General features: G+C 36.2%; 1 protein-coding gene across 3 annotated transcripts in view; it reads right to left on the bottom strand.

The window, feature by feature from the left end:
- ATP11B (ATPase phospholipid transporting 11B (putative)) overlaps positions 1-24,628 on the bottom strand; it is a 105,240-nt gene extending 80,612 nt beyond the window's left edge. Inside the window, exons 1-8 of one of the 3 annotated variants that reach the window (XM_031663543.1) lie at positions 24,539-24,628; positions 22,979-23,059; positions 18,179-18,286; positions 17,851-17,979; positions 17,155-17,258; positions 11,835-11,882; positions 8,454-8,518; positions 3,307-3,388 (exon numbers count right to left, since the gene is read on the bottom strand). In XM_031663543.1, coding sequence (XP_031519403.1) covers positions 3,307-3,388; positions 8,454-8,518; positions 11,835-11,882; positions 17,155-17,258; positions 17,851-17,979; positions 18,179-18,286; positions 22,979-23,056 — 614 coding nt within the window. In that variant the 5' untranslated portion in view covers positions 23,057-23,059; positions 24,539-24,628. The other 2 variants (XM_031663545.1, XM_031663544.1) reach the window with 2 other exon arrangements.
- Between the last annotated feature and the right edge of the window lie 1,918 nt (positions 24,629-26,546).

Genomic DNA, 26,546 nt, shown 5'->3' on the forward strand with positions numbered 1-26,546 from the left:
GCAGCATGTAGTTGGGTCTGGCTCTTTTATCCAATCTGACAATCTCTGACTTCATTAGACTGTTTGATGCATTTACATTTCATGTAATTTTTGGTCAAATTTAGGACCACCATTTTGCTATTTGTTTTCTATTTGTGTCATTTGGTTTTCTGTTTCGCTGTTCTTCCTTTCTAGCTGTTTACAGTGTTTATCAAACATTTTAATATTCAGTTGCTCTAACTTACTACCTATAAATCCTTGCCTTATTGTTTTTAATGGAAGCTCCAGAGATGAGAATATGCATCTTCACCTTATTGTAATTTATTTATAGATGCTACTGTATTACTTCATGTAAAATGTAGGACCTTTGTAACAGTTCATTTACAGTCCCTCATCATCTTTTGTGCTCTGTTTATATAAGAGAAAAAGAAAGCTTAAAATTAATCATTTGAGTTCATCTGGCACCATAAGAAGTTAAAGAGGAACAATGAGACCCAATCTGAGAAGAAACAGAGGAAATTAAGAAGATGTGAGCTGAAGCCAATGGAAAAGAGAAAAAAAATACACAAAATTAAAGCCAAAAGTTGGTTCTTTGGAAAACATGAATAAAGTGTCTTTTTTTATTTTTTGAGATGGAGTCTCGCTCTGTCACCCAGGCTGGAGTTCAGTGGTGCGATCTCGCCTCACTGTAACCTCAGCCTCCTGGGTTCAAGCAATTCTCCTGCCTCAGCCTCCCAAGCAGCTGGAACTACAGGCGCACACCACCACACCCAGCTAATTTTGCATATTTAGTAGAGACAGGGTTTTGCCATGTTGGCCAGGTTGGTCTTGAACTCCTGACCTCAAGTGATCTGCCCACCTCGGCCTCCCAAGGTGCTGGGATTACAGGTGTGTGCCATGAATGAAGTGTCTTTCTGTGCTTGCTTGCATCACTTAACATAATGATCTTCAGTTACATCCATGTTGCTGCTAATGACACGATTTCATTCTTCTTATGGCCAAACAGTATTCCATTGTGTAGGTATGTATACATTTTTTTATCCATCCATCTGCTGATGAACTGTTAGATTGAATCCTTTGTTATTATGAATAGTGCTGCAATAAACATGCAAGTGCAGATATTCCTTTGATATACTGATTTCTCTTCCTGTGGATAAAACCCAGTAGTGGGATTGTTGGACCATATGGTAATTATGTTTTTAGTTTTCGGAGACATCTCCAGACTGTTTTCCACAGTGGCTAGCCTAACTTACATGCCCACCAACACATATAAGAGTTTCCTTTTCTCCATATCCTTGCCAGCATCTATTGTTTATTTTTTTATTTTTGTCTTTTTAATAATAGCCATTCTGGCTGGCAAGATGACATCTCATCGTGGTTTTGATACACTTTTGTTTTTTGTTTTGTTTTTGAGATGGAGTCTCGCGCTCTGTTGCCCAGGCTGGAGTGCATGGCATGATCTCAGCTCACTGCAACCTCTGCCTCCTGGGTTCAAGCAATTCTCCTGCCTCAGCCTCCTGAGTAGTTGGGACTACAGGCACACGCCACCATACCTGGCTGATTTTTGTATTTTTAGTAGAGACAAAGTTTCACCATGTTGGCCAGGCTGGTCTTGAACTCCTGACCTCAAGTGATCCTCCTGTCTTGGTTTCCCAAAGTGCTGGGATTACAGGTATGAGCCACTGCACTGAGCCCTGAGTTGATTATTTCTTTGGTGAAAGACAGGGATCCAGTTTCATTCTTCTGCATGTAGCTATCCAATTTTCCTAGCACCACTTACTGAAGAGGATGTCCTTTCCCCAGTGTCCTCTGTTGTTTCTGATAAGAACCGGTTATCACTCATATTGTTATTCACTTACATGTGAGGCATTTCTCTTTGGCTCCTTGAAACATTTTCTTTTTCTCTGGATTCTGGCATTTTGACTATCATGTGCTTTGGGGTGGTTTTCTTTGCATTTTTCCTGCTTAGAGTTTACTGATCTTTGTAGTGTAGGCTGAAACTTTTTCCTCAAATTTTAGAAATTTTCAGACATTATTGTTTCAAATATTTTTATTCTGTCCTTTTTTCTCTTTATTTGGGAATCAATTACACATATGCCAAACAGCTTAATATTATCCCACATAGCTCTGAAGCTCTGTTCATTTTTCGTACTCTTTTTTCCTCTCCATTTTTCGACTGAATAATTTGTGTTTTCTTCAAGTTCACTGGTCTGACTGATTCAGTCTGGTGTTGAGCCCACCTAATGATGTTTCCATTTTAGTAATTATGTTTTTCAAGTCAAGAGTTTTCATTTATCTGCTGAGTTTTCCCATATGTTCATTCAAATTTTCCTTTAGGCCCTTGAACATATTTATAATAAGTTTATAGTATCTGCTTTAAAGTTCTTGTCTGCTAAACGCAAGATCTGGATCATTTTGGAGAGTTTCTACTGAGTGCTTTTTCTCTTATGGATGAAATACATTTTCTTCACCTTCTGCTTATTTTTTATTGCAGACTGGACTTTATAAATAATACATTCTAGACAGTCTGTATTCTTTTATGTTCCTCAGAAGAGTGCTAATTTTTATTCCAGTAGGCAGTTAATTTCACCTGGTTCAACAAACTGTATCTCCAATGCAATGAGCAGCAGTAAAATTCTCTGTTGAGTTCTTTGTCTCCCTTGCACATGCATAGTTCTAGCAGTCAGCCAAGGACTTGGGCAGAATTTATGTGCAGTTTTTAGAGTTAATTCCCTTCTGTAGCTTACCTCTCACTGCTTACAGAAGGGAATTAATGCTAATCCCCTTACATTATTTTCCCCCAACTTTCCAGCTGCTCTTCCAGCTATTAACCTTGTCCTCTGATACTTCTATACAGTAAAGTTCAGACTTTTTGATGTTCCAAGCAGCACATAAACTGGGGAGTGTCCTCAGGCAAAAAGCTACACTCTAAAATTTTCCCCCTTGCTGCTATCATCTTTCAGGATTACACTCCCTGCCCATTTCTATTTGATTCAGGTTTGTCTCCAATGTTTTCAAATAGTTGTTTATTTAAAATTTTTTTTTTCAGTTTTAGAACTGTAATCTGCAGAAGCGTTAGTCTGATTAAGTGTTTCCACCATTTATTCAATAGTATTTATTTTAAAAGTCATACTATAGAGCATCTACTATATGCTCAATACTGTGCAAAATGTTACTTGTATGTAAAAATATAAGAAACGATCACTGTCCCCAAGGTTATCATCCTGTTTACTTAATATATATATTTTTATATAAATATTTTATACCAAATGAATAAAAAATGTATAGTTATAATTACATATAAATAAATGAAAACAGTTTTCTTACTTTTCTACTGCAGATCGTTTCTGTGATTTGCTCTTGTAATTTAATGCCATCTTAGTTTCCATTCCAGTGTATATAGCAACACCTGTAAAATAAAACAAAATTGTCTCAAAATAATCCTCTAGCATGTTTCACAAGAAATAAATATATTTACCAGCATGAAAGCTTTTAGTGTACTGCCTGACAGTTGTTATAATTTTGCTTTTCTTTAAGTGTTTTCAGAGTTTTAAAAGGCTTTCTGAGACCAATTTTGGGAAGCTCCAGTCAACTGGCTAAATGGGGGAGGGCATGGATCGTGTTCCTGAGTTATAACAGACATCTGAATGAAAAATGTATTACTTGAATTGGAATTGATAGAGGAAAAGAATCTGGAAAGATAAAAGTGTCAGGGAAGGCCATTACAAATGGAGCAGTGTTAACAAAGACAGATATGGAAAACCTCACTTCCTGTTAGGTTGGATCAATGGATTGTGGCCACAGTGTGAAAAGCCCTGAAAGCTGGAATCGGGGGTCTAGACATTATTCCATAAGCATCGGCAAGATAATATGGAGGTCTATCAGAGTAAATCAAGTAAGCACACGGAAAGTGCTATTTAAAAAATGTGTGCCTACTGAATGACTTTGAGATGAGCAAAGATGATGGTAGTAATGGGACTAAAACAGGACAACAAATAGAATTAGGTGAGACCAGCTGATAAAAAAACTTTGCAGCTAGACCTTGGTTTGAATTCTAGCTCTGCCACTTATTAGTTCTACATCCTCGGGTAAGTAATTTCTGTGTCTCAATCTTCCCATCTTTAAATGGGAAAAAATACCTCATAGAATTGTGAGGTCTGTATGACAAATTAACAAAATGCCTAACAACTGAGAGATGATCAATAAATGTTCATTCCCACCCCTAAATAGTACAATTTGAAAAGCAATATAGAACCTTTCATGCCGTCTTCCTAAATACTTGTCCTGGAAGTTTTATCTTGACTTATTCCTTAAAGGCAGGCTATTACAACTCAAATAGATTATAGAAATGTGGTAAAATAGCCAGAATGATCCAATAGGGAGAGGTGGTACTGAGATAAAACAACAGAAGACAGACCCATCTAAAGGCATTCAAATCCACATTTTCTTTTAAGAGTGTACAAAATTTGGACCCCATTCATTATGGTTTACTTTAAAGTAAACAGGAGTGACGAAGTTACTACTAGAAAGATGTGTTGGCCAGGTGCGGTGGCTCATGCCTGTAATCCCACCACTTTGGGAGGCCACGGCGGGAGGATCACTTGAGGTCAGGAGTTCAACACCAACCTGGCCAACATGGTCTACAAAATACTAAAATCAGCGGGCATGGTAGCTGCGCCTGTAATCTCAGCTGCTGAGGCTTGGAGAATTACAGCGGTCTCAGCTCACTGCAACCCCAATACTCCCGGGCTCAAAGCAATTCTCCTGCCTTAGCCTCCCAAGTAGCTGGGATTATAAAGGCGTGTGCCTACCCTAAGCTATTTTTGCATATTTGCAGTAAGTGGACTTTCACCATGTTACAGCTGAGCTGTTATCAAACTCCTGACCTCCGAGATGTATGCCGGGTCTCCCCAAGTACTGGGATTACAGTTGTGAGCCACCCACTTGCATTTAATGGCTGCTTTGAGGTAGTGGATTTGGTTTGTGATTTTAAAAGCACTTTGAATGGTATTCTTGACTTTTTAAAAAGTAGGAAGCTTAATTAATGATCATTTTAAATGGCTATGAAGTAGTCCAAGTGCATGTACTAGATGGGAGCCTAACCATTCCCCAACCTTTCCCATACTTGACTCTTTTCATTGTTTTATATTACAAATACTGTATGGTACCTTATTACAAATAAGGTCACCAATTCAAAATCTAGTGGTTGAATAGTTTCATTACTTTCTCTTCTTGATGCAATTTGCTAACTTGTCTTGGGATCTCCGTCTCTTGGTTTACCTCCTACCTCACTATTCCTCTGTCTCAGTCTCCTTTGCTAGTTTTCCTCTTGTCCCAGACTTCTTTCTTTAGAGTGCCCAGGACTTGCTGTTTCCTTCCCTACCTATACACTTTCACTATCTACCCTCACTCCCTTGGTGATCTCACCCAACCTCCTGACTTTAGAGACCTTCGTGCTGCTGACTGTCAGTTTATTTCTCTGTCCCAGACTTCTTTCCCAAACTTCAGCTGCCTGTTCCACAGTTCCACCTGGATGTTGGTAGAAATCTCCAAATTAATGTGTGAAAGCGAGCACTAGTCTTCCTGAAGGGCTTTTCTCAGTAGTGTTTTCTCATCTCAGTTGATACAGTCCATCCTTCCAATGAGAGCTCGGGCCAGAAACCTTGGAATCAGCCATGACTTCTCCACATCTCTCCCTTCACCTTTCTTCACCTCCTTACTCCACATCTCACCCCAACCCATCAGAACATTCTGAGGAAGCTTGCCTTCAAAATACATCAAAATCTGACCATCTTTTCTAGTTTTGTCTGAACCAGTACCATCTCCTGCCCTGGATTACTGCTTATTTTATAGTTAGTTCTCACAAAACTTGATCATAGTGTTCCTTTTATTATAAGTCAGATCGTGTGACTCTTCTGCTCAAACCCTGTACTGGCTCACTACAGTGATGCTTGTCCATATATCTCTTCATCTCTAAGATCACCCCATCCCCCATCCTCGACCTTTCTTCTCTGCCCTGTTTGCTATCCCTTCCACCCTCTAGCTCCATCCCACATACACCCCGACCTCCCTTACTTTTCCTTGAGCAGCCTGTGTCACTACTCCCACCTGGTCACTAGACCTAGCCCTTGTGTCATTCTTGGTAACACCTTCAAGTCTCTTAATCTCCTCCTCAGTGAGCCTACCTTACTACTTGTTACTGCTCCCCAGTCCTTCTTACTCTGTTCTGCTTTTTCTGTTTTCATATTGCATAATGATTTTCTGGTACACTATGTTAATTTACTTTTATTATGTTCCTTGCTTACCATCTCTCTCCCACTAGAATGTAACTGTGGACAGGCATCTTTATTGTATTTGTTCACTGATGGATCTCAAGCACCTAGAACAATATCTTGTCATCTTGCGGGCCTTGCTGTTTGTTGTTGACAGTTGATAGAGTAAACATTCTTGTATGCCCTTTGATTGAATACAGGTTAGATATCCCTAATCCACAAACTCAAATCCAAAGTGCTCCAGATTCTTGCCATTTTGAAAGCATTTTTTTATTCATTACCTCATCGTAGCTGAATTGAAATTAGCAAAGAATTCTAAATTTTTAAAACAGGACCGATAAGTATTTTAAAAATAATTTATAGCAAGAATATTGGACCATTAATATGTACAATGGTTGATTTTTGTTTCATATATAAGAATGGTTCAGGCCGGGTGCAGTGGCTCATGCCTGTAATCCCACCACTCTGGGAGGCCACGGCGGGAGGATCACTTGAGGTCAGGAGTTCAAGACCAACCTGGCCAACATGGTCTACTAAAAATACAAAAATCAGCCGGGCATGGTGGCACACGCCTGTATCTCAGCTACTTGAGAGGCTGAGGCAGGAGGAACGCTTGAACCCGGGAGGCAGAGGTTGCAATGAGCCGACACCATGTAACTATACTCCAGCCTGGGCAACAGAGTAAGACCTTGTCTCAAAAAAAAAAAAAAAAAGTTTTAAAGTACAGTGTTATATTAGAGGATCTAAAAGCCCTGAAGGTTTACTCTAGTTTCTGCTATTAGAACATTCTTATGGATTTCTTTTTAATTGTGGAAAAATATACATATTTACCAGTTTAAAGTGTATAATTCAGTGGCACTTAGTACATTTATAATTTTGAGAATATTTTCATCACCCCCAAAGAAAACCCTGTACCCATTAAGCAAACATTCCCCATTCTCCTCCACTCCCCAGCCCCTGGAAACCACTAATCTGTTTTCAGTCTCTATGAATTTGCCTATTCTGGGTATTTCAAATAAATGGAATCACACAACATGTGGCCTTTTATGTCTGGCTTCTTTCATTTAACATAATATTTTCAAGGTTCATCCATATTGTAGCATGCATTAATACTTCATTCCTTTTTATAGCTGAATAATATTCCATTATATGGATATACTATATTTTGCTTATTCATTCATTATCTAATGAACATTGGGCTGTTTCCAACCTTTGGCTATCATCATTAGTGCTGCTATGAACATTCTTGTACGAGTTTTTGTTTGAACACTCATTTTCAGTTACTTTGGGTATACATGTAGTGTGGGATCACTGAGTCATATAATTCTATGTTTAACTTATTGAAGAACTGCCAAAACTATTTTTCAAGGCAGCTGCAACGTTTTACATTCCCATCAGCAATGTACAAGGGTTCCAATTTCTCCACGTCCTCACCAACACTTGCTATTTTCTGCTTGGTCTTTTTTTCTCGATATATGGACTTCTTTATCAGAGAGTCTAACACTGAGAGGTAAGATATAGTACAGGTAACAGAAAAAGAGCAAATGAGAAAGAAGATCTCACAAGCTGCAGTCAGTCAGTGGGTAACACAGTAGGCCAAGATACTAAGGGCCATTCCTGAAATGTGAGGAGTTAGCTAACAGCTAAAGGTTATCATCAACTTCACAATTTGCTTATAGTTGACTCAGAGTGTACTATATTAATTTAGATCTCCAAGGCAAGAGCAGTACTTATTCATCCTTTTGATCCAGTCAGTGTATGTTCGAATAGTACCTAGTATATATTCAGATATCAGTAAGAAATTTGAATGAATATATGAATGAATAAATCTGCAGTTATTAATCCAATCTAATAATCATAATGAAATTATAGAAGTGGTTTACTGTACCATGATGCCAGATTATATTGGTTCTCACTCACCATTACTAGAAGTGTTATATAAATTATCTGCCCTCAGTTTCACAAGTATCCATAAAGATAACGTAAGAGCATGGTTCTAGTATACTATTAAAAAACAGGGATCATCAACAGAACAAAAGTATAATACACGACTACTTTAATACAAACTTTATAAGAAAATTGTCATAAATGATAATTAATAAATTATCTAACCAAAAGACCACAAACGTTGTACTTTTAGAAGTACTTCATATAAAGCATTAACACAAATCAATCATTTAAAATGTTTAAATATGTACAAACCAAAAATTTCTTTTGTGTTTTTTAATCTGGCTCCACGAAGCAGGAGACTCTCTGGACCCAGAGGTCTAGGAAAAAAAGAAAATAACCATAAAGCACTGAATATATTAAAAATTCAATTCGATTCTAAAATGGTGTCTTCAGCAGAAGGTACTTAAGCTATAGCTATAATACTGCTTTCATAAAAAAACGAAATCCCAGCTACTATAAAGCTTCCTAGGGGCCGGGCATGGTGGCTCAAGCCTGTAATGCTAGCACTTTGGGAGGCTGAGGTGGTCGGATTGCCTGAGCTCAGGAGTTCGAAACCAGCCTGGGCAACATGGAGAAACCCTGTCTTTACTAGAATACAAAAGAAATTAGCCAGGCGTGGCGGCGTGCGCCTGTAGTCCCAGTTACTCAGGAGGCTAAGGCAGGGGAATTTTTTGAACCCTGGAGACAGAGGTTGCAGTGAGCCGAGATTGCGCCACTGAACTCCAGCCTTGGCGAGAGAGCGAGATTCCATCTCTACAAAAAAAAGAAAAAGAAAAAGAAAAAAAGCTGCCTAGGCCAATCTGATGTTAGTTACTGTAACAACCTGCTTTAAGATTAGTGGCTCAGAAAAATGATTATGCATGTAAATACAGTCACAAAGCCACTAGTTTCAAAATTTTTAAACATAAAATTCAGCAAAATCAAAGAGTAAGCAGTGATTTAAAAATGTGTGGCAGAAGATGAAATTTTAAAATTTTAAAGCAAAGTTAATAAACAGCTTTGAAAGGGAAAATAATTAGAACACAATGTAAACATAAATTGTAGTATGATTTGCATATAAATGCATGAGTTCTGCACAATTGAAATTATACTGAATTATAAAACACAATGTACAAGGTATGTTAGTACTTTTTCTAGGCAAGATTGCACAGTATAACTTGACTACTTGCATTGCATACTTCTTGAAGCCCAGGTCTTCTTGCTGTTTGAATTTCTCTCCATAAAGGAGATATAAAACGACAAGGAATAACTAGAAAGGAAATTGATCTTCTTAGTGATAGCAAAATAAGAATCTTCTATGGATAAGTTAAAAAGCCATTATTTTGTTGCTATTCCTTATACTTTTCTGAAATATCCATACACAGCTATACAAACCAAACAGAATCTGAACCATTTATGAAGATACCTGCAAACCCAAACACTGTAAAAAACTGCAATGAAGCAAGGAGAACCAATACAGTCATATTTGGAGTATACTCCATGGATAGTCCAAAATCAATGTGAAAACTATTTTAGGGGCTATTAAAATAGTTCTTTTTCACTCAGTGGTGCCTCTAACAATAAACAGAAATACTTTTAGCTCACATTGGCATGTAAAATTGGGATATAATGACAACTTCAGATTAAAATATAACTCATCAGTTCGGTCAGGTTGTTTTAGTAGAGAACATCGTTCATTTTTTTCAACCATTCTAGGGGCTGAAGTAATGTAACTGCTATTTTCCTTCACATATTAATGCAATTCAGACTATGTATCCAAACATTTCTCACTATTTCCCTAAAAAAATCAAAATAAACCTAGTCATAGTTATTCAGCAGGGATCCCACACATACAAAGGTCTTGCTGCAGAGTTTACTGAACATGCTCCTATGTTAATGCTTATTAAAAATATGAATCAATGTGAATGTATGGTATTTTTGCTGACTTGTCTTGAGGATTTCATTTAAAAATGCTCATCTCTTTCTGTTAGTGACTTATTTCATGCAGTCAGTACAAACTGAACATGTCCCCAGAAAAGAGGTAGAATGTCAAATATGATTAGAAACTCAAGAGCTGATTCCAAGACTGATTCCAAATTAGGTTTATGCTCATAAGTAACAATGTAATCATATCCCATCAGCATATCTTTGAACTGACACAAAGCTTTTCATTTAGGAGCCAGAAATTAACCCAAATACTGAGGGAAAACAATCTGAAACAACCAACCAAGGGAAAAAAAAAAATCAGAAAAGTAAGTAAGCCGTTCTGGATTGACCAGTAAACACTCCAGCTTGCACTGAATGATTCTGAAGTGAAGAAGAGCATAGCATTTATACTTGTTAAACATTATATAAAACATTTTTCATATTCTAGACTTACTAAGCATCGTGGGTTTAAATGCATGAGGAGTGAATAAAAGCAGCTATGTTTCCTTTTAATATTACTACTTAGTATTATTAGAAAAAGAAATACAAAAACACAAATAATTTTACTAAACTATTTTGATATCATTTCATGGGATTTGTTTCATCCTCACTTGCTACTGCCACAAATTACTAGCAGATGAAATGCGAAGTGTTTTAAATTAACTCTTTCCTGGAAAAGTTTGGGTATTAATGGAGAAAAGGAGAAATAACAGATGAGGGTAAATGAATGAATAAATGGGTTACAAGTTGAGGGAAATCTCACATTACATTAACACCTTGAAGGAGGCTCAGAGCAAAAGATTACATTGTCTCTTAGCTCAATAATACCAGATGCCTGAAAGAGTGAAGCTGTATATTTGCTGAGACCATTGCTGCTTTTGGAATCTGAGAAGATTGATAAGAAGCCTGCAAACCTGAGTGACCTTACTCTGGGAGATACTTATCCACTATGACGGACTGGACTAATTATTAACAACTGAATGGGATTCTAGTAATGTGGCAGTATCTTCTGAATTATATTATTCTTTTGATGTAAGGGATTTGTGTTTGAAAACCAGGGGATGGCCTGTGACATTATGATATATACATTAGTTTTCATCCATGGTCCCTGGCTCATAACTCCCACAGCCCTTGTTACAGTCTTTTGTTATAATGTTGGGTGTGCTCGGCCTCAGGGGCAGGTTTTTGACCTTCTCCTGTCCCCGTTTCACCCCAAGATAGGACTCTACTCTTCCCCCACCTTTCTAATTGTAAGTCTTAAGGCCCTCCCCAGAGAGGGTCCTACTGGGGTAAAGAAAGCTGATGTCATGAAGCTTCCATAAAAAACTAAGAGAAGTGGGTTGGGAGGGCTTCCAGAGGTTTCTGGAGAGTTGCATACCCAGGAAGAGCAGGGAAGCTCCACAACCCTTCCCCAATACCTGGCCCTGAGCAACTCTTCATCTGTATGCTTTGTTTACATTTAGTGGTTTATTATAAAGGATATGATAAACCAATCAGAAGAAAAAGTAAGCAGTGCTGGGTTGACCACTAAACACTCTAGCTTACACTGAATGATTCTGAAGTGATATAATAAACCACTAAATGTAAACAAAACAAAACAAACAAAAAACAACAAAATTAACCCTTTCCCATGATGGGCTGCTTATTTACATACTCTCCCTTTGGAACTTCTAGTCCCTCCCCCAAACAGTTCCCACTTAAAGGTAATTAGATAACAAAAATTCTTACCTTACAATTTCTTCCATTTGTTGGGTTATGATCATTCGTCCCATGAATCTACCAAAAAATTCACCATATTACAAAATTATATAATATCACTTATGATATCAATGGCTGGTTTTTTGCACCATTCTTTTTTTTCTTTTTTTTTTTGAGACGGAGTCTCGCTCTGTCGCCCAGGCTGGAGTGCAGTGGCGCGATCTCGGCTCACTGCAAGCTCTGCCTTGCGGGTTCACGCCATTCTCCTGCCTCAGTCTCCTGAGTAGCTGGGACTACAGGCGCCCACCACCATGCCCGGCTAATTTTTTGTATTTTTAGTAGAAACGGAGTTTCACCATGTTAGCCAGGATGGTCTCAATCTCCTGACCTCGTGATCTGCCCACCTCGGTCTCCCAAAGTGGTGGGATTACAGGCATGAGCCACTGCACCCGGCCTGAACCATTCTTATATATGAAACAAAAATCAACCATTTGTACATATTAATGGTCCAATATTCTTGCTATAAATTATTTTAAAATACTTATCGGTCCTTAAGCTTTAAAAAATTTAGAATTCTTGCTATCTCTACTCCAGCTATGATGAGGTAATGAATAAAAAATGTTTTCAAAATGGCAAGAATCTGGAGCACTTTGGATTTTGAGTTTGTGGATTAGGGATATTCAACCTGTAATTCAATCAAAGGGTATACAAGAATGTTTACTCTATCAACTGTCAACAAATAAACAGTAAGGCCTGCAAGATGACAGATATTGTTCTAGGTGCTTGAGATCCATCAGTGAACAAATACACAAAGATGCCTGCTCTACAGTTTACATTCTAGTGGGAGAGATGGTAAGCAAGGAACATAATAAAAAAGTAAATTACATAGTGTACTAGAAAATATTATGTATTATGAAAACAGAAAAGCAGAACAGAGTAAGAAGGATCAGGGAGCAGTACTAAGTAGTTAAGGTAGGCCTCACTGAGGAGGTGATTTAAGCAGACTTGAAGGTGTTACTCAAGCATCAGACAAGGGCTAGGTCTAGTGACCAGGTGGGAGTAGACATGGTATGTTCAAGGAAAAGTAAGGAGGTCAGTGTATGTGGAGGATGAGCTAGAGGGTGAAGGATAGCAAACAGGGCAGAGAAGAAAGGTCGAGGATGGGGGATGGGGGCAGATCTTAGAGATGGTTATAGAGATATGGGCTTTGACTCTAAGTGACACAGTGAGCCAGTACAGGGTTTGAGCAGAAGAGTCACATGATCTGACTTATATTAAAAAAGGAACACTATGACTGCTTTTGTGAGAACGAACTATAAAATAGCAGTAATCCAGGCAGGAGATGGTACTGGTTCAGACAAAACTAGGAAAAGATGGTCAGATTTTGGATGTATTTTGAAGGTAAGCCTTCAGAATGTTCTGATGGGTTGGGGTGAGATGTGAGTAAGGAGGTGAAGAAAGGTGAAGGGAGAGGAGATGTGAGAAGTCATGGCTGATTCCAAGGTTTCTGGCCTGAGCTATTGGAAGGATGGACTGTATCAACTGAGATGAGAAAGACCACTGGTAGAAAAGCTTCCTTTCAGGAAGATTAGCAGTTTCGTTTTCAGCGTATTAATTTGAGATTTCTACTAAATATCCAGGTGGAACTGTGGAACAGGCAGCTGAAGTTTGGGAAAGAAGTCTGGGATAGAGAAATAAATCCGACAGTCAGCAGCACGTAGCTAGTCTTTAAAGCCAGGAGGTTGGGTGAGATCACCAAGGGAGTGAGGGTAGATAGTGAAAGGTATAGGTAGGGAAGGAAACAGTGCAAGTCCTGGGGCACTCTAAAAGAAAGAAGTCTGGGACAAGAGGAAAAACTAGCAAAGGAGACTGAGACAGAGGGAATAGTGAGGTAGGAGGTAAACCAAGAGACGGGAGTGTCCTGGAAGACAAGTTAGCAAATTGCATCAAAGAAGAGAAAGTAATGAACTATTCAACCACTAGATTTTGAATTGGTGAATTTTATTTGTAATAAGGTACCATACAGTATTTGTAATAGCAAAACAATGAAAAGAGTCAAGTATGGAAAGGTTGGGGAATGGTTAGGTTCTATCTAGTACATGCACTTGGACTATTCATAGCCATTTAAAATGATCATTAATTAAGCTTCCTGCAATATTTTTTAAAAAGTCAAGAATACCATTCAGTACAATGGAAAATACTTTTTAAAATCACAAAACCAATCCACATTCTTAAAGGAAATATTAGGCTGGGTGGGGTGGCTCACAACTGTAATCCCAGCACTTTGGGAGACCGAAGTGGGCGGATCATTTGAGGTCAGGAGTTTGATAACAGCCTGGCCAACATGGTGAAACCCATCTCTACTAAAAATACAAAAAAAATTAACAGGGTGTGGTGGCACACGCCTATAATCCCAGCTACTTGGGAGGCTAAGGCAGGAGAATTGCTTGAGCCCGGGAGATGGGGGTTGCAGTGAGCTGAGACCGTGCCACTGTACTTCAGCCTGGGCAACAGAGCGAGACTCTGTTTCAAAAATAAATAAAATAAAGAAGTATTTAAAAATATGGAAAAGAAAAAGATGATTAAAAATCAGCAGAAATCCTACCACGAGAATATTGCTAAATTTTCATCTACAATTCCTCCAGGTTTTTCTTTCTGTAGCTATCAATTATTCTATCTTGTCACCTAATTACCTATTTAGTATATATATACACACACATTTATTTATTTTTAAACATTTAGGTTCAGTGGTACATGTGCAGGTTTGTTATACAGGTAAACTTGTGTCACAGAGGTTTGTTGTACAGATTATTTTGTCACTCAGGTACTAAGCCTAGTACCCAACAGTTATTTTTTCTGCTCTTCTCCCTCCTCATATCCTCCATCCTCCAGTAGGCCCCAGTATGTGTTGTTCCCTTGTGTCCATGTGTTCTCATCGGTTAGCTCCCACTTATAAGTGAGGACATGCAGTATTTGGTTTTCTGTTCCTGCGTTAGTTTGCTAAGGATAATGGCCTCCAGCTCTATCCATGTTCCTGCAAAAGATGTGATCTCTTTCTTTTTTGTGCCTACATAGTATTCTGTGGTGTATATTTACCGCATTTTCCTTATCCAATCTGCCACTGACAGGCATTTAGGTTGATTCCATGTCTTTGCAATTGCACACACATTATTTTTACATAACTGGGATCATATGAGAGGCCCAACTTTGTATCTTATTTCATTTAATATTATATTTCAGTATGTACCTATATCATTCAATTCTTGAAAAAGATTTTAAATATCTATATATATACCTATCTAAGCATTTTCCTACTTGGACATTTAAAATGTTTGCAGTATTTCACATGTAATATATATGAATATATATATAACATATAGCACATATATGTGTTACAAGTACATAATAAAATGAAAGATATAATTTTATATAAATAGTCTCTAACTCCTATGAGTTCCTCAAGGAGGGAAACTATTCCTATTCATCTTATTCACCTATCACAATGAGCACACAGATTTAGCTAAACAGTAATTTGTTAAATGAATGAATGAATAAAAATGGCAATCAAAGATTTTAAATAGTGATATAATTACGAGTTTTCTATTATAAAAGCCTGTTGCAATGATTACATTTTACTTATATTTAAAACAAAACATATACTTCCAATAAGAGAAACTGTTTATTTAAAAATTTTTTTTCAAACTTTCTCCCCATATTCCAAGATAATGTAAAAACCATATACCAAAGCATTAGTTACACTTAATCTCATATTGATCTTATGCTTGCTTAGTTCTTAGTTGTCCATTTTCTGGTTTTTAATAATTTTTAAATAATTTGCCATTGCCGGCCGGGCGCGGTGGCTCAGGCCGGGCGCGGTGGCTCAGGCCGGGCGCGGTGGCTCAAGCCTGTAATCCCAGCACTTTGGGAGGCTGAGGCGGGCGGATCACGAGGTCAGGAGATCGAGACCATCCTGGCTAACATGGTGAAACCCCGTCTCTACTAAAAATACAAAAAACTAGCCGAGCGTGGTGGCGGGCGCCTGTAGTCCCAGCTACTCGGAGGCTGAGGCAGGAGAATGGCCTGAACCTGGGAGGCGGAGCTTGCAGTGAGCCGAGATCGCGCCACTGCACTCCAGCCTGGGTGACACAGCGCGAGACTCCGTCTCAAAAAAAAAAAAAATAAATAATTTGCCATTGCCTCAGACCAGGATATAGCAGCAATATAGAAATTTTAAAATTCTTCATCCTTCACAGTTAAATATGTCTTACAGTCTATCAAGTGCTTTTTAAGCATATGATTCCAAAGTTTTTAGTTAATTGGCAAATTCTACACTGCATTTGACTTTGATGAAAGTATATAATTTTTATAACATCACATAGAGAAAACCTCCATTATAAAGATGGATCCAAAAAAAAGATACCTAAGAAGTTTGGAAAAGCCAACGGCTAAAGACTTTTGAAACATTTCAACCAACAGGGGGCGATATATAATATGACAAGAAGCTGAGGGTGATTTTTACGAAGTGGTTGTAATTTATAGTCTACCACCATTTATTGAGTAAAAATGAACTTAGTTTATTATTTAATTTTTTAGTAATAAAAAGTTGTTTCCATTCCACAGCCCACATATAACTGGCAGGATTACTGAAGATGATCACTGAAGGTATACAACACTGTATTTAGCAAACCGTAATGTTAAAAGAAGTTAGTTGCTCTGTTCCTTTCTCTCCTTTCAGAAACAAGATCTTTAAAAATCTAACAAACTAGAAAAACAGATTTTTTATTTTGTGTTCATTATGATAGATAAGACGAATAGTACCTTCTGTCTTTGAGAAACTCATAGCTGTTAAATATAATATTTATAGAAAATTATTTTTTACTTCATTATGTGCTACATATAAGTAAAATATTGAAAACTTTATAAGGTTCTAATTTAAAAGTAGTGTCCTCTAATTTAAAAGTAGTATCCTCTATAATAGTAAAAACAAAGACATAGTCCCTGGCTTCATGGAGCTTACCAAAAAAATCATTATTTTCTTCTAAGAAAATAATCTCATGTCTACTATAACTACTGTTATAGCTACAAAGTGAGCATGACAGTTCAAAGCAAAATAGAAGGTAATGTGAAGAAACTTGTGAATAAAAACTCTGGCTTTGAACTATTATCCTTTGCTTAGAATTCTAGCAATTTCTGCTCTTAGTTTTTTTTCACCATTAATTGCAACCCCCACCAACCCACCCCACAAATATTGTCTCCAATTAGCTAAAGATTTCATTTTATGTTTATGGTTATTTAAAAATGAGGTCTGTAAGTAGGACTTAAAATAAGTATACTGAACATCACACCATACCTGTATAAGTCTGCTTCTGGTTGCTGGCATTCTATTACAGCTACTAGAGTGTCCAAATTAGCAACTGTTTGTAATAATGCTGTTTCTGGAACTGCCAGATGTGTCTGAAAAAAATGAATAAAATTGTAGAGTTTTCAGATCCAAATGGGACCTTTGATATCAGTTATTTCAAATCTCTTTTGTAGGTAAAGTAATGGCACACTGTACTTGAGATCACTCAGCTAGACAACAGAAGAGAAAGAAACATGTAAAATAAACAAGGGGCAAAGGCAGCTATCATTCTCTGTCTACAGAGGCCATCTGCACATAAGGAAATTAAGTCTGTGTGCATAGTCACTATTACTTTATCATAAGTAATTTAATAGGAAAAATTGTGAATTTTCACCTTTGATTACACTCTGAAAACAGAAAATAAAAATTTGCCCCTTATTTTTTAAAAGTACCACAAATAGTAAAAGATTGTATTTTTCCTAAAAACACTTTGTTTTTAACTTGGATTAAACCCATGTGAGGCTACCCTTGAAATAAAGATATAACATCAATTCTTTCTTAAAACCTTTTAATTTTTGAAATAGTAATTTTAAAAACTTCCCCTTAATCTAGTCAAACTTTACTACTTTAACCAAAGGAAAGTATAATTATAATTCAAAGACATTATGTTCACCAAGAGCAATACTCAAACATATGCAAGCAAACCTTCAGGTTAGTTTCTCCATCCAAACTAGCAGTTGTAACGTGACAGGAACCATCAAGTCGATCTGAGGACAGAAGCACCAAGTCTGCAGGAAAAATTTCATCTTTGGCTATTCGAACAATATCACCCACCTATAAAGAATTTTGGGGAAGAGTGAATTTATAAATTTTAAAAGGCAAGGACTTACTTTTATTGGGCTCTAAATAAGCAGCCTATCACAGTATTTTAGCATAGGAAAGTAGGCTTTTAATTAAAATGTAATATCAAGATTAGAATTATGTCCTGTGATATCAAGATAAAACTGATTTCCATTATTTACCAGATGCATACCCGAATGTTTTTGGATCTAGTTTTTACAAGGCCACCACTTCGAACAACATAAACAGGAGCTCCATTTACTTCATTATCTGAGTTATGCCGTAACCAATCTTCATATCCCTGTAAATATCCAAAGGGTAAAAAATAATTTTTCAGTATAATTTGAAGATACTTTTATCAAATAAGAAAAAACCTTCCCTAAAACACTACATTCCAGAATCATATTAGGCTATTTGGCTGCATACGCTCATAGGTATTTGACATTTGTTCCTACTGGAAACACTTGGTTCTTTTTTGTTATATACATTTTCCTGGCTTTCAAAGGACCTCTAGTTATTTCTTCATTTTTTTTTTGAGACGGAGTCTCGCTCTGTTGCCCAGGCTGGAGTGTGGAGTGGTGCGATCTCAGCTCACTGCAAGCTCCGCGTCCCAGGTTCATGCTATTCTCCTACCTCAGCCTCCCGAGTAGCTGGGACTACAACAACCGGCCACCATGCCCAGCTAATTTTTTGTATTTTTAGGACAGACGGGGTTTCACTGTGTTAGCCAGGATGGTCTCGATCTCCTGACCTCGTGATCCGCCTGCCTCGGCCTCCCAAAGTACTGGGATTATAGGCGTGAGCCACCACGCCTGGCCTATTTCTTCTAAATGTCCTTATGAAGGCTCCTTCTATGTCACCTTTATGGATCCTTTTCTCACATTTCTCTTTCGCACTAAGAGATTTCTTCTATCCCTGTGTCTTCAAATAGTATAAATATGCTGGTAATTCTGAAATGTGTATCTCCAGCCATATATCTCTTCTGAACTCCAAACTTGAATATCTAATTGCTTTATTAATATATCTCAATTTTATTGTCTCATAAATGTCTTAAACATATTCAGAACCAAACAGATGATGTCCTGAAAATGTGCTGCATGTCCAGTGTTTCCCATCTTGACAAATGACATCACCATCTACCAAGCTGTTCTTGCCAGAAATCTGGGGAGTCATTCTTGACTCCTACCCTTTTCCTAACATCTACTCAATCACTAAATTCTATTGTTTCTATGTATAAATGACATTTTAATCATAAAGCATAAATTCACAGAGCGTTACAGACAATAAGTAGAAAAAAATGAGCAGATTTTTGGAACCAAGATTGTGTTCTTTTACTTTCTTAAACAGTAGACTGACAGAATTATAATAAGTACAGTTGACCCTTGAATAACACAGGTTTGAACTGCACAGGTCCACTCATACATGGACTGCTTTCACTAAAAGTTATACTGAGTGTTCCTAAATTATCTTCCTCCCTATCCACCTCCTCCACCTCTTGTGCCTCTGCCACCCAGAGACAGAAAGACCCACCTCTCCTCTTCCTCCTCAGTCAACTCAATGTGAAGACAAGGATGAAGACCTCAAAGATGATCCATTTCCACTTCATGAATAGTAAATATATTGTCTTTTTTATGATCCTCTTAATAACATGTTCTTTTCTCTAGTTGACTTTAAGAATACAGTATATAATACATATAACATACAAAATATGTGATAAACTACTGTTATGATATTGGTAAGGCTTCCGACGAACAACAGACTATCAGTAGTTAAGTTTTGGGAGAGTCAAAAGTTATACATGAATCTTCAATTGCACAAGGGGTTCCCCTAACCCCTGCACTGTTCAAGGGTCAACTGTGCTTAACAAAAATACGTTAGCCTGTATGGATCATCATTAGGAAGGAAACAGACACAGGCATTTCACAAAGAACACTTTGATTAAATATTAAGGAATGGTGATGTTTTTCAAATGGAAAAGACTTCTTGTGCCATTTTACGAAAATTCAAGAACTCAAGAGATACAGGACAAGTATAGATAATGGAATGATATCTAAGAGAGAGTAATAAGTGAATAAAAAGATAAGGTACAGAACAGGTTTTGTTCTCCGTTACCATTTGTGAAAAGATATGCTTGCCTATGTGAACACTTTGTATAGGTAATCTGGACTAACTTACAAATAATTGTTCCCTGGGTAGGAGAACTAGAAGACTGGGGATTAGGAGTCTAAGATTTACTATATGCTATTTTGTGCTGTTTCCCTTAAAAAAATGTGCATCTATTATTTTTAAAATATTAAGAAATTATAAAATAAAAAGCAAAATATGAAAGACTATTTTGAAGGTATACTGTTTTCAGGTGGAAACCTTGTGGGAAAGTACTCTTAAGACACCTAAATTATGTTGGCCTTATTTAAGTTGCAAGTATGTCATTTTAGAGAAATTTAATTGAGAGTCAAAATATTTTTTCTGAAACTGTCAAAAGCACACTTTCCTTTACAGTCAGATGACATTAATAGCAGAGCAATAATTCAAACATTATCTTTTTTTAATACAAGCTCATAAATTCTAATCCATCCTACACATTACTGCCAGATTAATCTTCCCAAAGCATTGTCTTGATTCACTATCCTGCTCAAAACCCCTTCAGTGATTCTCAATGCTTACAGCAAAGCATCTTCTGGCTTCCTTAATTTAGAACCAAACTACACTTCTATTATCTTGTAGTACTTTCCTAAATACAATCAAACATTAGTTCGACTTACAATTCCCCAAAATAGGTCTTGCCTCTTCTTGCACTTGGGCCTTTGCCCAGGTCGTTCATTTCTACCTCATCTTCTTCATCAACTGTCATTTTATCCATATTCCTAAACTCATCTTAATAATATTTCCTCCATGAGAATTCATATTTTCATCTATTTGTCAGCAATTTGCATTTATTTTCTTGGAGATGATCTATGCCTTTTCACTTATTTATGTTGAAGAGAAAGGTATGTGCTCTTGGTAAAATATCTTTTAAAATTAAGATCAGCTAGGCATGGTGACTCACGCCTATTATTACAACACTTTGGGAAGCTGAAGCGAGAGAACTGCCTGAGCCCAAAAGTTGGAGGCCAGACCAAGCAACATGGTGAAACCTCGTCTCTACAAAAAAATACAAAAATTAGCTGACTGAGGTGAAAGGATCACCTGAGCCTGGGAGATCAAGGCTGCAATGAGCTGTGATTGCACTACTGTTCTCCAGCCTGGACAACAGAATGAGACTCTGTCTCCAAAAAAATAAATAAATAAATAAAATTAAGGGCACAGGCCCTTTGTTATACATAACACAAATGTTTCAGTTTCCTTTTAATATTATTCAGACTTTTTTTAAACACTCACATTTTATTTTTCCCATATGATTTCTTTCCTTGCTTACAACAGTAGATTAACTGATTAATTCCCAAATTGAAAATGAGATAACATTTCATCTGTATTTACTTCTACTACTTCTGTAGTTACATTAATAATCCAAATGTATTTTATTTTGCTATATGGGTATGAAGTATGAATCCAACTATTTTTTCTAAATATTCAAATGATTATCACATCACAATTTATTGTCTGATATTTTACCCAGATTTGAAGTATGACCCTTAACATGAATAAATTCTTAAATTTATGTAAAAAAAAATTTCCTCCACAAAATCATCTCTGATCATCCAGATGAAAATGAAGTGTTCCCTTCCTCCTCTAAATAGCTAGCCTCAGCTCCCTGGATTTTACTACTACTCTACGGAACCATAATTTTTTTTTTTAAATTTATTTTTTATTATTATTAGACTTTAAGTTCTAGGGTACATGTGCATAACGTGCAGGTTTATTATTTTTATATTTGGTCTTACCTTCCTATTTCATGGGTTTTAGAATCATGGAGGGCAAAGACTTATTTCCTAGAGCACTATATCTTGCATTACACAACTGGAGAGAAGACTTAATATGTAAATACAGTTGGGAGAACCTAAAAGCAAGCAAACAACTGACAACCTCATTCATATTATAGTGTAAGTAATTGATAATGAAGCCTTTTCCTATTTTGATAGAAGTACAAAGGGAAAAGGTAGACTAAAAGGGGAGAAGACAAGAAAGAAAGGTTGGAACATGGTAACTTTCACTTTTACAATTTTTCCAAAATTTGTTCTATTGATCTATAGCATTAAATAGATACATAAATCTGAACAATGTATGGAAGTATTCTGTGTATTTATTAAATGAGAAAAAGTTAGGAATAGATGTTGCAAAAGAGAAAACCCTGAGTCTCAAAATTTTGTTTTAAGTTAAGGAGAAAATCTTTGTGGATCAAATTTTCTCTTTGAAAACTGTATGACCAGCAAAGCATCTTCTGGCTTACAGCAAAAGCATCTTCTGGATTCTTTTTTTTTTTTTTTTTTTTTTGAGACAGGGTGTTACTCTGTCAACCAGGTGGGAGTGCAGTGACATAATCATGGCTCACTGCAGCCTCCACCTCCTGGGCTCAAGCGTTTCTCCCGCCTCAGCCCACCGAGTAGCTGGGACCACAGGTTTGTGCCACCACACCCTAATTTTTGAACTACATAATTTTTACTCACAAATGTTCACACCAGAAGTATATACCCTGCTCTCTATAAACACATCTTTTTTGAATTGTATTTCCTTTAAATATCACCAAACTCTACAAAGATAATAATTAAGAAATCTATTTCATATATAAATTGATTTCTACATATACAATACTTGTTTTTGGATGCTTTCTAGCTCTGTCAAGGGAACAACATATTTTAATGATGTTAATCATCCCATGAGTCACCAGGTACCTGAAATATAACAGAGTGGCTAATTCAGTTTAATTTTACTACATACCAAATTTGCTGCTTTCTCATGGAAATTATTTTCACAACAATAAATGTTCTTTGGAGTGGAAATATTTAGCAATTTCTAAATGACTTGGAGGAAAATAAAAAGAGAAAGTATCTCATACCTGCTTTATGGCTGTTACTGTTATCACAAAGAATAATGGAAGTCCACTGGTAATTGGACTGGTAGGTGTATCAATCATAAGCTAGATTTATAAAAAAGAATAGAGAATATTTTTATATTGTGCACATCATACTATTAACATGTAAAATTTCACATTACACAGCGAGTATACTTTAGTTGACAATTTTACAACTTCACTTTGTTGGCTATTATGTGGGGTTGGAAGATTATTTAAATCTATTGCCTTTCCACATACATGGCTAGACTGGACTCGGTAACTTAAACACAAAGAGTCCTTAAGTTCTTCAATATTCGCCAAGGAGTGGAACTACAGCTACTCAGATCTCATTTCACATTTCTTTGTACATCCTGATAAATGCTGAAAAGTCTGTCAGCAATTTTTACCCTTGGATTCAGAATGATATCTACACTAGGGAAAGAAAACTAGGAATGGGACTATGGAAAGAATTTTTTTCTATAAGTGATTTTGTTACATCCAACAGAGCCAGAGGGAGATAACTAGGAAAATGATGTTCCTTTACTCCAGATAGGCCAATTAAATTTGTTCTATTCCCCAGACAAGCTGAATTCATCTTAGCTAGTGATTTCACAAACGTATGGATGTTACGTGGATATGGTTAGTACATATTTCTTGCTTTTCCAAGAAAACGAAGCTAACAGTCTATGGGCAGAAAATCAGAAGTTCCTTCTCTGTTCATGAAGGAGAGCAATTTTTTTTTTTAAAGCAAATGTTTCCTAAAGTATTAACATGAATATTTGACAAGTTTCAATTTTTCATTTGAAATCCCAGGTTCTACTGAGAGAAGAGTTCAGAGTTCTACACATTCAATGCTACACTGGAATTGCAAAGTTTTATCAGAAAAGAATAACTTCTTTAAAGGAAAATGGCAATCACTATTTTAAAATGATTTATACTCATGTTTCATGGGCTGTTCTCTTGATTTTATATATGTGTGTGTGTGTGTATGTGTATATATATATAATTTTTTAAGCACAGGGTGAAAATTAAGAAACTGTCTAACAGCCTATAATAGACACAGATTTAAGCAAAGAAAATTGTCTCCTGGAAAAAAAATCTATACCCACAGGGATACTTAAAACTTACAATTCTTTTAAATAACTTACATTTAAGTTAAATTTAAATTAAAAAATTAAAAGCCAAAGAAAAGTTTACTTTGTACAAAGATGATTCCATAGGCAGAAACGTACCAAAAACATGCACTATATATTAAAAGCCTAAATATTTATGTTCTAAGGCAGAATATCTGAAAGACGTTAGACTACATTCTTAGCTAAGATTATGGTTAATCTAAGTACTACAGTACATTATTGATGAAACAATATACAACTGATCTTAAAGTTTATAGGCTATTTCTTTTAGAAATCTAGATATGACTTGTATTCACCGAATACAATGCAGAAGCACTGCAGAAAAAATGGTCACATGGTCAAATGATTAACAAAACATAATTTTTCTTTGTTCTAAGACATATTTTTAGGAACTATGTTTACAAACTTAATATTGAGTAATAAAGCTTACCTGAACCAAAAATATAATAAGAAAATAAAAGTTTGCCACTCTTCTGAACTGTTCAAATAAATTTTTTGGAACAAAATTCCACACAGTATACTAAAAAGAAAGAGGAGAGATCAATAAATCAATATTTAAAAATAATATCAAGCATATAGACATAATAAGTAAAGTAAAATCAGATTTACTATTACTAACCCCTTAGACAAAATTCTGCAAGTCTATATGCTACAGAAACGATCTGGCTTTTAGAGTTCAGGACTTTTATTCTACTTCCCTTTTTTCTTCCTTTTACTATTTATTGGCAATTTTATTTTGAAAAATGAAATAAGCTGAAACCCAACAATTTTGCTACTAAATTCTGTCTTTTTTAGAAGTTAGAGAAAGCAGATCTAAAACAACATTTTAACAACTTATTTTGGATTCTGGTATACAAAACTAAACCTAATGCTAAAGATAAATATGAATTGATAGAAAGGATGATACTAGATACAATTTGTATTTTATTTAGTTTAGCATCAGAAACAGAGGAAGTAGTTTGTTTAGTATGAAACATGACAAAATAACCTAGAATGTTAAAGAAATAAAAATGCTTTAGATAAGTGATCACTGCAATAACCACCAAGAAAATTTCATGAAGGATATGAAAATCTGTCACAACATCAATAAAGGTAAGATAGTAGAGTACAATGGTTAAAAACATAGATGCTTTGGGGTTAAGCTGTGGTGGCCCAAATCTTAACTTTAATACTCACTAAATGACCCTGGACTTAATCTCTCTGTGTCCCACTTTGCTCCTCTATAAAATGAGGATAATATTAATCATATCTTATAGGGTTCCTATAAACATTAAATGAGCTAACATACTGACGAAACACTTAGGACAGAATCTGGCTCATACTAATTGCTATCAAAGTGCTTATTATTACTCAGCCCAAAAACCTATAATGCTGTATTACAAGGGCAGAATAATATGCTGCAAATTTTATTTGTATTACAACTCACAACATAATTCATATATGAAACAGGGAAATGATTTATAGAATTTTTACTTTATGTACATTCTCCCAGAAGAATATAAGATCCCTGAGGCCAGGGATATCATTTTATTTACTGCTCCACCTCTAGCACATATACTACTCCTTGGCACATAGGTGGAGATCAAATATTTTGCAGAATAGATTAATGAATAAATAAATATGGTTGACAATGGGTTTTTTCTCAGATAATATCCTGATCTCAGGCAATGAAGCCTCAATGGTTATTGACCAATTCAAGATTTCCAAAGAGGTACTTTACCTTACCCAATTTTCTCTGGTGTCATGTCAGATGTCTCTAATTTTTGGATTTTCATTGTCAAAAGTTCACTTCTTAATTAGCTGTTTGAGACCTAAATCACTGTTTCCCACATGAACAACCTTACAAATAGAGTTAGGTTCCCAGAAAAGCCCACAAAAGCCTATCTGACCCAGGGATATGGAAAGACTAGTCCAATACCCAATAAACTTTCTTTGGTGAAATTATATTTTCAGTTTGAATCTGGAATATGTGAAACATATTTTCTCTGAGCAGTGGCAGCACCAAGGGTTCCAGAATCTGAGGATGGGAAGTATGTTTAGGGCTCTAGAGAGAAGAGAGGTAGACACTTCCTGGAGCCAAAGGAAGTGAATGTTTAACGTATACACATGAGATGGTAATTGTGTCAAGTCACCTCCAGGTGATCATAAATGGAATTAAAAATCAGTTGTCAGAATATCTCCTTATAACTTCTTCAGTCACCAAATCGAATGTGTAATACTTTATAAGGAAGGTTTGAAATCTCCTAAGTTTACAGCAATCTATTTGAAACATAACAGCAACAACATATTTTGTATTCCAGAATCCTGAGGAGAAGAGCTATATAAATTAGCAGTAAAGTAACTGGTTTCAGGGTGTTTTCTTTGGCTAGCTCAATAATACAAGGAACAACTCAGAACAAACACAAATTTCTTATGAAGACTAGCACATAAATGGTAGA

Source organism: Papio anubis, chromosome 2 (genome assembly GCF_008728515.1).
Source record: "Papio anubis isolate 15944 chromosome 2, Panubis1.0, whole genome shotgun sequence".
In the NCBI taxonomy this organism is placed as follows: Eukaryota; Metazoa; Chordata; class Mammalia; order Primates; family Cercopithecidae; genus Papio; species Papio anubis.